Source organism: Myotis lucifugus, unplaced genomic scaffold, assembly GCF_000147115.1.
Source record: "Myotis lucifugus unplaced genomic scaffold, Myoluc2.0 scaffold_155, whole genome shotgun sequence".
Taxonomy (NCBI): domain Eukaryota; kingdom Metazoa; phylum Chordata; class Mammalia; order Chiroptera; family Vespertilionidae; genus Myotis; species Myotis lucifugus.
The window spans coordinates 2,534,085-2,550,806 of NW_005871203.1; the positions used below are offsets into that span (position 1 = coordinate 2,534,085).

Consider the following 16,722-nt stretch of genomic DNA (forward strand, 5'->3'; position numbering starts at 1 on the left):
AAAACAAAAACTGACTTCAGAGACACATCGACCTAATGAAATGTGCGGACCTTATTTGGATCATGATACAAACCAACCAACCATAAAAAGACAGTTTGAGACAGCCAGGGAAAACTGAACGTGGACTGGTGGACTAGCTGGCATTACTGCTAATTTGGCTGAGTGTGATAATAACACTGCAATTAGGTTTAAGTCTAACTGGATAGAATGATATAATGTCTCTGATTTCCTTTACAATACACCAGCATAAATGCACAAAACTTCTACAGAGAAAATGGTCACATTTTATTAGGGTTTTAAAATAACCTACATAAATAGAAAAATATAACATGTTTATGGATTGGAAGTCTAAATATTGTTAAGAGGGCAGCTGTCTCCAAATTGACCTACAGGTTCTATGCAAACCCAATCAAAATCCTAGTAGATGTTTTGTTTTGTTTTATGAGGATCTGATGGGCCTATTTTGAAACATATGGAAATGCTCGAGAATAACAAGTCATGCCCGGGCCAGTGTGGCTCAATTGGCTCATTCCATGCACTGAATGGTTACCGGTTCGATTACCAGTCAGGGCACATGGTTGGGTTTCAGGCTCAATCCCCAGCAAGGGCATGCAGGAGGCAGCCTATCAATGTTTCTCTCACAAACTGATGTTTCTCTCTTTCCCCCTCTGTCTTCCTCCCTCTCTAAAATCAATAAAAAAATGTTTTTTAAAAAATAACAAGTCACATCAAAGAAGAAAAACAAGGTGGGAAGTCTTGCTCAATCAAATATCAAGACTTACTACAAATCTAAAGTAATCAAGATGGTATGGTGTTGGCTGAGGAGAGACAGACCACTAGAAGAGGAGTCAGTCCAGACTAAGACTGTCATAAACAGGTACTGGATTATAACAGGGGAGGCACCCTAGAACACTGGGAAAAGAATGCATTTTTGATAAGTGGTATTGTGACAATTACAGAAATGAAGCTGGACACCACTTTCACACACTGAACCAAAATTAAAATCAGATAGATTATAGGCCTAAATGTGAAAGAATAAAAACTAAAGTCTTTAGAGCAATATAAAAGAATATGTTTAAGGTATTGGGGTGGAGGAAGACATTTTTTAAAAGCTTCAAAATGTGCTAAGGATCAAGGAAAATGTGGATAAATGTAACTACGTGGAAATGAATAGCTCTGGTCACTAAAAGGACACCACAAGGAGAGCTGAAACTCAAGCTACAGGGTGAGGGTAGATGGTTACCATACAGAACTGACAAAGGTTTGAAATCTAGAATACACAAAGAATCTGTACAAATCAACAGGAAAAAGACAGACAATCTATCTCCCCACCCCCAACAAAAAATTTAAACAGGCACTTCACAAAAAAGATAGATAAAGAAATATAGAAGTCCAACAAACATATGAAAAGGTGTTCAAACTTCTAAGTAAGAAAAACGTAAATTAAAATCACAAAGCGATATTGTTATATATACACAACCACACTGCCAGATTGGCTGAAAATTTTAAAGCTGACATTACCAACTGGCAGATAAATTGTTGGACAAAGGTAGGACTATAAGCTGATGCACCCACTTTGGAAAACTGGCACTGTCACTAAAGTAGGTTAGGGTGCTCATCCCACAGTAGTTCTCTCCTGGGTATACAGAAATGCCTACTATGTGCACCTAGACACAAAACTGTTCATAATAGTGAGAAAACAACAGTAGATGGAAAAATGTCAGAACACTGTTGTAAAAGAAGCAACTCAAACTACATGCAAAACCACAAAGTAACATATCCTACAGGATTTCATATATGTCAAGTTCAGAAACAATAAAATAAAATTATATTATCTGAAGGTATATATTTAGGTGCTAAAAGTGAAAGAAAATTAAAGATGTGATGAAGATAAAAGTCAGATGGTGGGGTACTGCTGGGCAGGAGGAAGTGATGGTCAGGAATCGGGGGCAGACTTCTAGGATGACTTGAGTAAAGGCTACATAGGTACTTGCTTCATAAAAATGCCTTACACTTTACATGCATATTTTATCCAATATCTCTGTGTCATATTTCACAATAACAGAAGTTTTACAGAAAATTAAAGAAAGACTATAGCCCTAGCCGGCTTGGCTCAGTGGATAGAGCATCAGCTGGATTGGATTTTGGACCTAAAACCCAAACAAAAAATCTGATATATATATCCCAACCAGTGTGGCTCAGTGGTTGAGTGTTGATCTATGAACCTGAAGGTCATGGCTCGATTCCTGGTCAGGGCACATGCCTGGGTTGTGGGCTCAATCCCCAGTAGGGGGTGTTCAGGAGGCAGTTGGTCAATAATTCCCTCTCATCATTGATGTTTCTATCACTCGCCTCCCTTCCTCTCTGAAATCAATAAAAAAAATATTTTTTAAATCTGATATAAAGGACACTATTAGGACAACTGGAAAATTTTGATTGAAATCTTTATATTAGACAATAGTATTGGGTCAAAGTTAAATTTCTTCATTTTTATCATTGTACTGTGATTATACAAGTGAACGGTGAATGTCCTTGTTCTTAGAAAAATGCACAATGAAGTATTTAGAGGAAAGGCAACATGGTATCTACAACTTACTCTCAAAAAAAAGTAAAACTAAAGAGAGAATGAAAAATCAAATGAGGCAAAATGTTAACAATTGATGAATCTGAGTAAAAGATATACCATAATTGTTTCTATTCTTGAAACTTTTCTGTGTGAAATTATTTCTAAAAGTCTAAAAATAATCTCTTAGCCCTGGCCAGTGTGGCTCAGTTGGCTGGAGCATTGTCCCGTGCACGGAAAGGTCATGGGTTTGATTCCCAGTCAGGGCACATGCCTGGGTGGTGGGTTCGAACCCCAGTCCAGACGCGTGTAGAACAAGGGGGAAGGACTTACTCTACCTGACACCTTTAAGACAAAGGTGGCAATGCAGAGCTCAGATAACAGATAGCATTTTCAATAAATGGCGCTGGGTCCACTGGATACCACATGAACGGAAATGAAACTGGACTGCTACCTCGCATTATACACAAACACAGAAAGCAATTCCAGGTGGACCATCAATCCGAATGTGGAAGGTAAAACAAATAAAACTTCGAAAAAGCAATATAAGAAAATATCTTGGTGGCCTTGGGGGAGGCAAATGTTTCTTATACATGACATGAAAAGCACTAACCATAAAAGAAAAAATGGATAGATCGTGAACTACATTTAAATTAAGAATTGCTCATCAAAAGACGCTGTTCAGAGTACCATCATTTTCCGATCTGCAAAATTGGGATAATAACTGGACTCATTCAGTAGCAATTGCTGCGAGCCTGTGATGATTTAATAGATGTAAAGACATAGAATATAATTTTTTAAAGTTAGAGTGAATGGAAGGTAAGAAAAGAGACTCTGAGTGGCATCCAGTCTTTACAGATTCAGAATGGTGTCCTCGGGGGAAGGCACGAAGGCAGGCAGCAGGGAGAGGAGTCCAGAACAAGAGACATGCAATGGTCTGTAAGGGGAAGGAAAGGGTGTGTGTAATGGGTGGGAAGGAAGATACAGACAGAGGCACATCTGATGGAGGGAGTGGACAAGAAGAGAGACACTCTCTGAGACAGGAGGGAAGGATGCTTTCAGATACAAATTGGGGCAGAACGGAAATCGAAAGACATGCCTAAGTTTCTGCTTTCTTTGTGAAACAAGAGTCAAGGTCATCTGCTGAGAGTAGGAGGCATAATCTGAGCCTGGAGTAGATTCCAGTCAGCACCACAAGGGGTGACATCAGATGGGGCAGGGCAAGCTGCAGCAAAGTCCCTGAAGCACGGTGCAGTCAATAGGATGAGCCAGCAAGACTCCAAGGGGTGTGTCACAGTCACCCATGCACTCTCCCTCTCCCGGTACTGCACATGGGAGAGAAGCCCAGTTACAATCCTCATTATCTAAACACCATGAAATTTCACCCACACCCCCTTCCTGACTTACCAGGTGGTCAGTAAAACAATAATGAGAATAATGGAAAAGCCTAATATAAATGAACCCCAGCATCCTGGAGACAGCCCGTAGGCCACCTGATCCATGAGTCCCCACAAAACTGTTACAGAGAAGTGACCACCAGTGTCAGCCTAAACCAGACACAACAAGGGTGTGAACATGCGAAGGACAGGTGGAGCTTACCGGTCGAAGACGTTATCGCTGAAAGCATACTTCTCCAGGCGAGTGAGGGGGGGCAGGTTATCCTGGCCTGGGATGTCCAAGAAGGCTGTCACCCTCATGCTGTCACAGTCTGGGCCATAGTCTTCAAATCCATCTGAAGGAGAAGAGGGGAAAAATACACTCCTAAGTGTGCATCGACGGTGACAAGTCACACCTGGGCAGAGGCATGGCCTTGCAGCCTGCTGTGCACTTCCACAGCCCTCTCCAGCTGAAGCCTCTGAGGACTGCAAAGTTGACCATCATCTAAAACAGCGGTTCTCAACCTGTGGGTCGCGACCCCTTTGGCGGTCGAACGACCCTTTCACAGGGGTCGCCTAAGACCATCCTGCATATCAGATATTTACATTACGATTCATAACAGTAGCAACATTACAGTTATGAAGTAGCAATGAAAATAATTTTATGGTTGGGTGACAACATGAGGAACTGTATTTAAAGGGCCAGAAGGTTGAGAACCACTGATCTAAAACAAAGGGCGGGCTCATCATCCAGGAGAAGGTGATGAGACCAGAGTCATAAAGAAAACAAAATGCCCTTCTAGTGCCATTGGTCCAATGCCCTAGTCACCTCTCCTTGCGGATGGGGCACCCCTCTACCAGGGAACTCGGAAGCAAGTGACCAAAGAAGCTCACCTATGAAAACGGCCATGGAGTTCTGTGCAAACAGGTTTAAAATTGTCAAAAGAAAAACAAGTTTGAGCTCGTAAGCAAGAATCTGACAGAAAGCATGCCCATGTCTTGTCTTGTCTTAAAAGTGCCTGTCATACAGCTTCATCCACTCTATAACTCAATGCCCAGGGACCCACACCCCTGGCTTGGCAACACCCAACCAGACCCCCACGTGGATGTCTGCAAGCTCCTCTGACTGCCTCTAGCCAACAATGAGCACTAGTCACACAGACTCTTCCTCCTCAAGCCTAGGCTTTCCTTCATCCCCAGCTAAGAACAGGCACCTCCTTCCATCCAGTGGAGTAGGGTGGCTGAGCCCAGGGGCACTGAATTGGATCGAACCCCCAACTACTACTTACCAGCTGTGTGACCAGAGTAAGTGACTTAACCTCTCCACGCATCCATGTTGTCCTATGGAGGCTGGCTATAAAACCTCACCCTCACCCCATCAGGATGTTGGGAAAATGAGTTCATGTGGGGAAAACAGTTGTGGAAAGGGGCCTTCAGTTATGACGGGAGTGGGAGGAGGGGTAGTCACTCTTGAAAAATCAAAACCACAAGCCTTCCCTGGCTGGTGTTTCTCAGTGGTTAGAGCGTCGGTCCACACACCATAGGGTCATGGATTCAATTCCTGGTCAAGGGCACGGACCTATGTTTCAGGTTCGCTCTTCATGGGGTGCGTGTGGAGGCAACCAGTTGATATGTCTCTTCCATTGATGTTTCTCTCTATCTCTCCCTTCCCCCAACTTCCCTTCCACTCTCTCTGAAAAAGCAATGAAAAAAAATATCCTCAGGTGAGGATTTAAAACAACAACAACAAAAAAAAACCTACAGGCCTGCATGACCTATGACTGTAGAGTCCAGACTTACACCACCTGCAAAGTGCAGGAGCCCCACTGAGCTACTGGGAAGGTCACTGTCCAGATTTACTCCAATGTCAGCATCCTAGCAAGCAAAACAAAGAAGCTGTTCTAAAGAGACTGTAACAATCCAATAAGCATGAAATTTCATGAAACAATCCTGCTGAAGATAAATAGGCAATAAAAATTTTCAAACTATCCATGGTTCCAAACCATCAAGAAGAGGAAGAGTTAGCAGACACAATAAATGAGAATTTGCACCTCAAGATTACAAATATTAGAAAAACCGGAAATAGATTACCAAATAATTATGCCTAGAATCAGTAGGACCAAAAAATAAGATATCATAATGTCCTAGCCAGTTTGGCTCAGTGGACAGAGCATCAGCCTGAGGACTGAAGGATCCTGGGTTCAATTCCTGGTCAAGGGCATGTACCTCAGTTTGCTTAATCCCCGGCCCTGGTCGGGGTGCATGCAAGAGGCAACCAATCCATGTGTCTCTCTCACATCGATGTTTCTCTCTCTCTGTCTCTCCTCCTCACCTTCCACTCTCTCTTAAAATAAAATAAAAAATCAATGGAAAAATATCCTTGGGTGAGGATTTAAAAAATATTCTATATAATAAAAGGTTAATATGCAAAGTGTCACCTTGGGAGTTTGAGCAACCTGGAGTTCGACTGCCGGCTATGGCGTGCACTGACCATCAGGGGGCAGCGCAAAACAAAGGAAGGCCCTGGCCAGCAGCCGGCAGCCAGGGGAAGGAAGGCCCCGGCTGGCAGCCGGAAGGCCCCAATCAGCCCCGATCACCGGCCAGGCCTGGGGACCCAACCCATGCACAAATTTCATGCACTCGGCCTCTAGTATATCTATCTATCTAATCTAATAAAAGACAAACATGCAAATTGACCATACCTTCACTACACCTTAAGCCACGCCCACCAGCCAATCAGAGAGACTATATGCAAATTAACCCAACCAAGATGGCAGCCGGCAACCACGGAGCTGGAGCGAGCAGGAGGCTTGGTTGCTCCAGTGATGGAGGAAGCCAAGCTTCCCGCCTGCCGTGGCCGGCTCTGAGCTCCACTCAAGGCAACAAAGTTTCAATTATAGAAGATAAATAAACCTCAGATACCTGCTTTCAGCTGGCCATGGCCACGGAGCTGGAGAGAGCAGGAGGCTTGGGTTGCCCCTGGCAATGGAGGAAGCCAAGCTTCCCGCCCACCCTGGCCAGCTCTGAGCTCCATTCAAGGCTACAAAGTTTCAATTATAGAAGGTAAATAAATCTCAGAATAAAAAGAAAAAAGAAAAAAAGGAGAGGCTGGGAGCTTCCGTCACCAGGGTGCTTGGCCAGCCTGAAAACGGCCCTCAGCTCCTCACCCAGACTGGCCAGGCAACCCAGTGGGGACCCCCACCCTGAAGGGGGTGTGACCAGCTGCAAACAGCCATCAGCCCCTCACCCAGGCTGGCCAGGCACCCGAGCGGGACCCTCACCCTGATCCGGGACACCCTTCAGGGCAAACCAGCTGGCCCCCACCCATGCACCAGGCCTCTATCCTATATAATAAAAGGGTAATATGCAAATTGACCCTAACAGCAGAACGACTGGGAATGACTGGTCACTATGACACACACTGACCACCAGAGGGCAGACGCTCAATGCAGGAGCTGCCCCCTGGTGGTCAGTCCGCTCCCACAGGGGGAGCTCTGCTCAGCCACAAGCCAGGCTGACAGCTGCCAGCATAGCGGTGGTGGTGGGAGCCTCTCCCGCCTCCTCAGCAGCGCTAAGGATGTCTGACTGCAGCTTAGGCCTGCTCCCGGCTGGCAAGTGGACATCCCCCGAGGGCTCCCGGGCTGCCAGAGGGATGTCTGATTGCCAGCTTAGGCCCAATCCCCGAGGGAGCGGGCCTAAACCAGCAGGTAGTCATCCCCTGAGGGGTCCCAGACTGCGAGAGGGCACAAGCCGGGCTGAGGGACCCCCCCCAAGTGCACAAATTTTTGTGCACCGGGCCTCTAGTATTTATAGAAAACCCTAATATGCAAATAGACCGAACGGCGGAACAACCGAATAACCAGTCATTATGACGTGCGCTGACTACCAGGGGGCTCTTGCAGAACATGGCGAATGTCAGCCACGGCGGAATGGTGGAGCAGGTGAGTGGGGGCGCCAGACCAAGGTGGGGCACTGGTTGCTGTCATCGCTGCAAGCCTCTGGTGGTTACTAAAAATTCTTTGCTCCCATGCGCCACAGTTGTGCCCAGCGCTCACACCTGCTGCCGGCACTGGCCCCGCTTGCACCCGCTGCTGGAGCCACTGCTCGCACCCACTGCCAGCGCCCAGCACCAGTCCCAATTGCTCAGTGCCATCAGTGGGTGCGAACGGCAGCTACCAGCCCCGATCACCCCTAAGGGCTTCTCTACCCCCTCCCTGCTCCCGAGGGGCGATCAGGGCAGCATCCACTGCTGACACCAGCTGATGGCACCGGCCCTGCTCACACCCAGTGGCGCCGGCCCCAATTGCTCCACACTGTCAGTGGGTGCGAGCGGGCCCGGTGCCATCAGTGCATGGGAGCAGCAGCAGTGGGAGCAGGGCTGCTGGCAGGCAGGGGGTGTGGGGGCCGTGGTGGGAGGGACCAGGTGGGGGTGTGGAGGATGGGCCGAGACCCACCCCTGTGCCCACTGCAGCCTTGCGGCCCACAGTTCCTTTCAAGGTGCACGAATTCATGCACTGGGCTCCTAGTCTATACTAATAAAAGGGTAATATGCAAATTGGTCATGACACCCTCACAGTCATGACCGGATATGCTAATTAGTCATGACCAGTATGCAAATTGACCATCATTCCAACACAATAATAAGAGAGGGATATGCTAATTAGCCCTGATATGCTAATTAGTCACAACCAGCATGCAAATTGACCATCACTCCAACACACAAGATGGCCACCCCCATGTGGCCACAAGATGGCCTGCAGGGGAGGGCAGTTAGGGGTGACCAGACCAGCACGGGAGGGCAGTTGGGGGTGACCGGGCCTGCATGGGAGGGCAGTTAGGGGCGACCAGGCTGGCAGGGGAGGGCAGTTGGGGGCGATCGGGCCGGCAGGGGAACAGTTAGTCATCGATCAGGCTGGCAGGGGAGTGGTTAGGGGGTGATCAGGCTGGCAGGCAGAAGCAGTTAGGGGCAATCAGGCAGGCAGGCGAGCGGCTGGGAGCCAGCAGTCCTGAATTGTGAGAGGGATGTCGAACTGCCCGTTTAAACTGTCTAAACGGGCAGTCAGACATCCCTCAAGGGGTCCCAGATTGGAGAGGGTGCAGGCTGGGCTGTGGGACACCCCCCACCCCAGTGCACGAATTTCATGCACCGGGCCTCTAGTATATAATAAAAAAAGAGGAGAGTGTGGGGTTGGGAGGAACAGGCACATTTGAGAAAGAACCAAGTAGAAATGAAAAACAGAAACAATTTAATAAAAAATTCAGTAGCTGGCTTAAAGAGCAGTTTAGACACAGTTCAAGAGGGAGTTAGTGAGATGGAAGACTGATCTGACAAATCACCCAGAACACTGCACAGAGAAATAAAGAGTTGGAAAGTACTCGATAACAATTAAGGCACATGAAAAACGGAGTGCTAAGGTCTAAAATAAATCCAATGTAAATTACAGAAAGAGGGGTTAGTGAAAATAGGAAGAGGCAATACTTAAAGAGATTATGACTAAGAATTAGAATGGGGGGAAAAAAGTATGACTATCCAATTTGAAGAATTACAAATCCTAAACTGAATGATTAATAATAAATCAATGCTTAGATTGTAGAACACCAATGGCAAAAATAAGCATCTAAAGAAAACAGAAAAATTAAAGATTATATCCCAGATCTCTCACTTACACGATGTTAGAGGCAAACATACAATCAGTAGGAGTGTGGGATCTTGAGTCAAAATACCTGATTGTGAAAGCCAGCTCTGTCTCTTGGATAAATATGTCATCTCTGATTTTGTTGTCTCACCCTAAAATGAATGCTTACCTCAGATGATTGGTGTAGTGTAGGTTAAATGACATCAGACAGAACAACAGACAGTCACACAGACATAGTTATATAGCATGTGACACACATAAGCACTCTGAAAACATCAGCTGCTAGTATTATAATTAAATTATTGATATTGTTTATGTTTCTATCTCCCGTGTTGAGAGCAACCACAACCACTAGAAAGTGTGCATGTGTGGGGAATGGGAAGAAGGGGACCTCCTGGAAAGAAAAACATCAGTGAGGAGACACCTCTGTATTAATTCAGCCCAGACTCTGTCTTGTCTCCTAATCATGCATTTGTGTGGAAAACTCCACAGCACAGCTAAGGCTGAGAGAACTGGACTGAGATTTGGGATACCATCCCCTACAGGAGAGACAAAGGTAACAATTTAACCTCAATCAATTTAAGCACCTACTCAAACAAAACAAAACAAATCAATACTCTTTGAATGCATACTGGAGAATTCAGAGATTTTATAGCACATAATAGTCACAATATCCAGGTTCCAATCCAACCTTAACTCAATAAACAAAACAAAAAAACAGGAAAACATGAACTAGGTAAAATAGAAAAAAAAAATCAAAACAGATTGACCCTAAAAGAACCTAAATGTTGGAATTTCAGACAATGATTTTAAAGCAACTATTATAAAATGCTTATGGATGTAAAGGAAAAATATGCCTAAAATGAATGAAAACATAAGGAATCTCAGAAAAGAAATGTTAACTATAAAAAGACATCAAATGAAACTCAAAAATTCATTGCATGGACATACCAGAACACAGATAATAAAATAATGCCCCCAAATTCCCCATATTTGATAAAATAAATAAATGTACATAATCAAGGATCTCAACAAAACCCAAGAAGATAAACACACAGAAAACCACACATAGATACATCCTAGTCAAACTGCTGCTAACCGAAGATGATAATCTTGAAAGCAGCAGCAGAAAACAGCCATTACATACAAGGAGTAACGATTCGCATGATCTCTGACTCCTCACCAGAAACAATGGAGGCAGAAGACTTTGGAAACACATATTTAAAGGACTGAAAGAAAAAACTGTCAATCCACAACTTCAAATCCAGTGAAAGATCCTTCCAGAATTAAGATGAAATAAAAACACTGTAAATTTAAAAAGAACAAAAACAAAAATCCTAATTGTTTTTATTTTAAAAATTTTTAACCATAACCGGTTTGGCTCAGTGGGTAGAGTGTCAGCCTGGGGACTCAAGGGTCCCAGGTTCGATTCCGGTCAAGGACATGTACCTTGGTTGCGGGCACATCCCCAGAAGAGGGTGTGCAGGAGGCAGCTGATCAATGTTTCTCTCTCATCGATGTTTCTAACTCTCTGTCCCTCTTCCTTCCTCTCTGTAAAAAGTCAATAAAATATATTTTAAAAAATAATTTTAATATGTTTTTATTGATTTTTAGAGAGAGAGGAAGAGAGAAAGAGAAACACTGATGAGAGAGAAATATCAACATTGATCGGCTGCCTCCTACACACCCTCCACCAGGGATCGAGCCCACAACCCGGGCATGTGCCCTGACTGGAACTGAACCAGTCACCTCTTGGTGTAGGGGTCAATGGTCAACCACTGGTGGGGTACTTTTTAAATTTTTTATTTATCTATTTATTTTTATTGAGGTAACACTGGCTAATAACACTATGTAAATTTCAAGAATTTATTTGTTAGCGCACCCTTTAAACACAGCCAGTCAATGTAATCTACAGAAATGCTAAAAGAAATTCTGCAGAATGAAAAGGAATGACACCATTTGGAAGTGTTATCTTCAAATGAAATCAAGAGCATTGGAAATGACAAATATGTGGGTAAATTTTTTTAAAAAATATTTTTCCTCTTAATTTCCTCAAAACATATATGATGCTTAAAGCAGTACAAAGCAGAAATTATAACTTCATATTGTGGAATTTATAACCTTGCAGATGTACTATATAATAAAAGGTATAACACAAAGTAGGAGGGGAATAATTGGAACTATACAGTTGTCAGGTTTCAACGTTTTACATAAAGTGGCGCATTATTAACTCTAAGTAGACTGTTTCTATCTCTGCAGCTAAACTCGGAGGCCCTTTAAACCCTGGGACTGTGTCATATGAGCCTGGAACACAGCAGACACTTAATAAATACTGGTTTCTATAGAAATCAGTCTCCGGAGACTTTGATTACCAAGATTCAATTCATGAGAGTCTAGCAGCCCCTGAGAAAGCTGAGAAAACCTAGTTTCCACAAAAATGAGGTGCAGCAAGTAGCCTCAAGCTGCCTGCAGCTGCACCCACGTGAGTTATAAAGCAGCCGAGACATTAATTCATTCAGTTCTGCTTGCAAAAATGAGAGAGCTGAGCTTCAGAAAAGAGAGAAGGCAGATCAAAGACTATAATATAACTGCTAAAATAAAATAATGAATTCTAACATTCAATATAAAGTACATGACTTATTCAAAAATATCCAATCATCCTAATGAATATAGTAGAATTAAATTTTGGTAATACATATTATGTTCAGAAGGAGGGGCAGAGAGGAAAGAGATGTAAAATTCATCTGAAATAGTAAGAAATCTGAATTATGGGGATTTGTTTTATTTTAAGAAGTGGAATTGCAGCTTTAATCCCCTCCAGAACAAAGAGAACCAGCCTCCGTGCTATCACTGATGGGCCCCACACTCTCAGACTGCGGCTCAGCCCCCAGCCAGCCAGGCTGCAAATCTACAGCCTGTCACCTGGCCTCCGAGGATAGACAGCTTGGGACAGCACATCCCCACGTGTGACACATGGAAGGTCCATTCAATGTCACTAAATCACACAGTGGGAAAATTATCCCTGGTTCATTCTGATTAAATCAGAGGAAGCTGCTCTTGGCACTGGTGGACGAGCACTTCCCGGACGCTGGTGAATCTCCTTCTAACACAGAGCAGGTCTCAGGTTTGCAATCTTTGCAAGCAACTGTGGCCAGTCTAGATTTTAATTATGTTATTTTATTTTTGTCTTTTATTTTTGTGAAATTTCGTGTCAAACAACTGACACAAGTCTTGTAAAATGTGTTTAAATTAAAAAATTATCTGACATAAAGAAAAATATAGGTGGTATATAGATAAAGCAGAAATAGGAAAAGCAGGACACAAATGACTGGCTTCTGAAAAACACTGCATTCACGGAATCCAAGAAAAACATTCCCATCAATAACATCATGTTCATATGCGAATGGCAGTGCCTTTTATTCCAAGTACTGAAAATCAACTTGTTTTTTTAATATACAGGTAATCATTTCCTCTTGTGTGACTCACCATCATAGCCCCTTTCAAAATGAAAAAATCCTACATGAGTCCACATTCATAAGATTATCTGTAATATTATTACTATTTACCTGGAAACAATGTACTGGATTTTTTTGAACTACAAATAAAAGGGCCAGAGTTTACTCAAATGGACATGCAAGAGATATTTGGGTTCGCTGGCCACCAAGTGAATGATCAGAGCCAGCATTATCTTTAAGGCAATTTTGAAGGCATTCTGACCAGGTACTGAGATTAACAACCTCTTCCCATGATGTTTTAATATTTTCCTTTTATAAAGTCTTCAAAGACAAACTAAATTCATCAACAGCTGATGAACTATATAATAATATTAGAAGCCCGGTGCATGAAATTCGTGCACAGGTAGGGTCCCTAGGCCTGGCCAGTGATGAGGGCAGATCAGGTTCCCCGCCTCCAGACCTCCCCTCTGCCTCCAGACCTCCCCTCCTCCTCCATCTCTCGCTCCCTCAGCACCCCGCCACCACCTGGTGGTCATGTCCTGCCATGTTCCGCACCACCCCCAGGTGGTAAGCACATGTCATAGCGAGTGATCAAACTCCTGGTCTGCCAGTCGAACTCCTGAGGGGACAATTTGCCTTTTATTATATAGGATAGCAAGATTTCTCAGCCTCAGCACTATTGAAGCGATTATTCTCTATGTGGGACTGTACACTGTACGGTGTTCAGTTCACTAGATACCAAGAGCACCCACACTCTCCCCAAGTTATCACTATCAAAAATGTCTCCATGCCCTAGGTGATTTGGCTCAGTGAATAGAGCACCGGCTCACAGACCGAAGGGTCCTGGGTTCAATTCAGGCCAAGCGTATATACCTCGATTGCAGGCTCCATATCTGGCCCTGATCACGGGGCTGTGCAGAGGCAACCCATAGACGTCTCTCTCACATTGATGTTTCTCTCTGTCTCTCCCTCTCCCTTCCCACCTCCTCGCTAAAAAATCAATGGAAAAAATATCTTCAGGTGAGGATTAACGACAACAACAACAAAAATGTCTCCCAGACATTGCCCCTGTGTCCCTAGCTGAGAACTACTGTTAGAGAGAGAGACACACCAGGTGTTAAAATCTAGACCTACACAGTTGCCTGAGCAGCCCCTGGTGAGTGATGGTTCCACAGAGAGAGAGGTTTCAGGTCAGCAGGAACGACCTGACCCACCTTTGCCTCTCTGACCTCAGCTCCCACTCTTCCTTCCTTTTGCCCGTCATGCCCTTTCTCTGGCCATGAGGCTCTTTGTTATCTCCCAAACGATTCAGTCACTTTCTTGGCTAAGGGCTGTTGCCCTGACTGGTGTCTCCCTCTGCCTAGACTTCCCAAGACATCCTCTCTGATAACTGCCTTCTCCTCTTTAGAATCTTTGCCCATTCATTCTCTCAGCGTGGCCCTCCCTGACCACCTTATTTTGAAACTGCAAGCCTCCCACCCACACTACCCCCCCGCCTTACCCTGATCTACATTCTATTTTTCCAGAGAACTCATCACCTTCTAACACACAGAATGTTTACTTCCTATGTTCACTGTTTACCAGCTGGTCCACTCCCCCACCTCTGCCCCTGCGCCCTCTTGTGTTTTGTTTAAAATACAAAAAAGAAAAAAGAAACATTGACCGTGATTGCCCTTATGTGCTTTCCATGCCATGACGAACTTTTGAGTAAAAGCTGCTTTCACAGTTTCTACCCCATGTTAGGTTCATTGGCAAGTTTATACAGGACATCACTAACCCTTTACCAAAAATGATTAGTAATTTAAAGCCAACACAGACCATCAGGAGAAAAGCTTGCAAGAACTATCAGTTTGATTCACAGGGTGGGTGGCCTCTCCATCACACCTTATGCTCAGCACCCTGTCCCCTGCCCACACCACCTGCCACCATGTTTCCTTGAGCCGAATGGCCCATATCCCGGCGACTCTGTTGCATCACACTCAGCAGCTATGGCTGCCACCTTCCCTCCAGGGGACAGTCCAAGTTTAGAAACCCAGCTAACCATCTAAGAGATATACAGCTCACCTCCACTGTCCAACCAAAACCAGGTGGTCCTGAAGCAGTAGAATAACAGAGTCTAGCATCCTTTGACCCTGATGTTAGATAACTAAGGGAGGAAAAGGCTCTTCCCTGATCAACAATCTCACCAGAAAAACAATTTCTGGAACCTACAACTCAGGGAAAACAAAGATTTACCCTCCTCTATGCTAACTAGTTACTCAAGGGTTACCTTCTAAAAACAATGAACACTGTCAGTATATTCATCACTGAAAGCAGAGTGGGCATAAAATAAACTGGATGAGGATGCTCCAGTGAAAACACACAATGGGCCCAGGAGCACCTGCCTATCTGTCAGTGGTTTTCACAAAACTCTAATCTGTTTTAAAACACTAAGTACGAATTAATGTTGTAAGTACAATGCTAAGTGAATGTGTTTACAGGTTCAAAGTACAGCAGACACAATCTAGTAAAAAGAAAGAAAATAAATTGTATAGGTCATTTTGCATCAAGAAAAGGATCAAAGATCTAGTACAAAAATAGAAAGATTATTAAGAGCGAACCCACCTCAAATATACTACCTTCTGCATGGCTAACTTCATGTGACAACAGTAAACCGTAACTCAATATTCAACAGAGGACTAGTGATCAGAGATGAAAATGACATGGTCCCCCGACTCCAAAAGCTCCAAGGGAACACGATTGTCATACACATAACAACCCACAATTCTCCAAAGCAAGAGCCACAGGATAAAGGTATAAATAAACTGGGGAGGTAACCAGGCCCACTAGGAAAAGGGAGAAGGAGATGCTTCGCTAGAAGTGACATTTGAGTTAGGTTCTGAAAATCAAGTAGGAATCTTGATCTTGGAAAGAAAGAGGATGTGGGCCAGGGACAAAGAACATTCCAGATGAAGGAGAGAACAGGGTGGAGCAAAGTGCACTGAGCGTCCCCTTCCTCCCAGGAAGTCAGAGATTTCCCATGAGCCACCGAGCCCTGACTAAGCAGCCTCGCTAGAACTGGTTTTAAGCCAAAAGGTGAGAAAAAATAAACACAATAAAACATACCCAGTGAGATACCTTTATTGGCCCAGATGTGAACAGAGGTAGAGACAGAGGCAGAATGTTACAGCGAGTCTAACCCGGCAAGCATTTTCATTAAGAATCCCTTCTCCAGGCATTCCCAATATTTACGATTCTCCATTCAACATGTCACCCTGTCACTATAACTCTAGGTGAGATATGCCACCCTGGGCCAGCCCAATTATCCATTCGATCCAATATCTGTCTCTGACACAGCACTGGGGGACATTGGTTGGAAGAACATGATAGATGTGGCCCACTCTGTCCGTCTTAAAATGTTAGGGGATTAGTGGGTCACCATCAAGAAGGAGGTTAGTCTATTTGCCAAATTTGTACTTAAAAACAACCACAGAGGAATGTATTAATGTAGAACTTACATAATTGATCATTTCTTAGAGCTTCTCATTAGCCACTCTTCAATGAACAATAACCCAGTCTCTGCACGAAAATGATTTGGGGGAACCAGAGTAAATCATTCATTAATGTGTATTTAAGTGTCTCATTGTCTTGCTAACAGGCTTATAATACAAATGCAGATTCCTAAGTTGGGACTACCTAGACCAACCTGACCC

General features: G+C 44.2%; 1 protein-coding gene across 15 annotated transcripts in view; it reads right to left on the reverse strand.

Moving 5' to 3' along the window:
• LOC102425261 (putative serine/threonine-protein phosphatase 4 regulatory subunit 1-like) overlaps positions 1 to 4,292 on the reverse strand; it is a 54,247-nt gene extending 49,955 nt beyond the window's left edge. For all 15 annotated transcript variants that reach the window (XR_002830876.1, XR_002830872.1, XR_002830871.1 and 12 more), the window contains exon 1: positions 4,163 to 4,292. Coding sequence is in view for 7 of the 15 variants with exons in the window: in XM_023759413.1 (XP_023615181.1) it covers positions 4,163 to 4,260 (98 nt within the window). In the remaining 8 variants the exon portion in view is untranslated. The remainder of the gene's footprint in view (positions 1 to 4,162) is intronic.
• Positions 4,293 to 16,722: the final 12,430 nt, after the last annotated feature.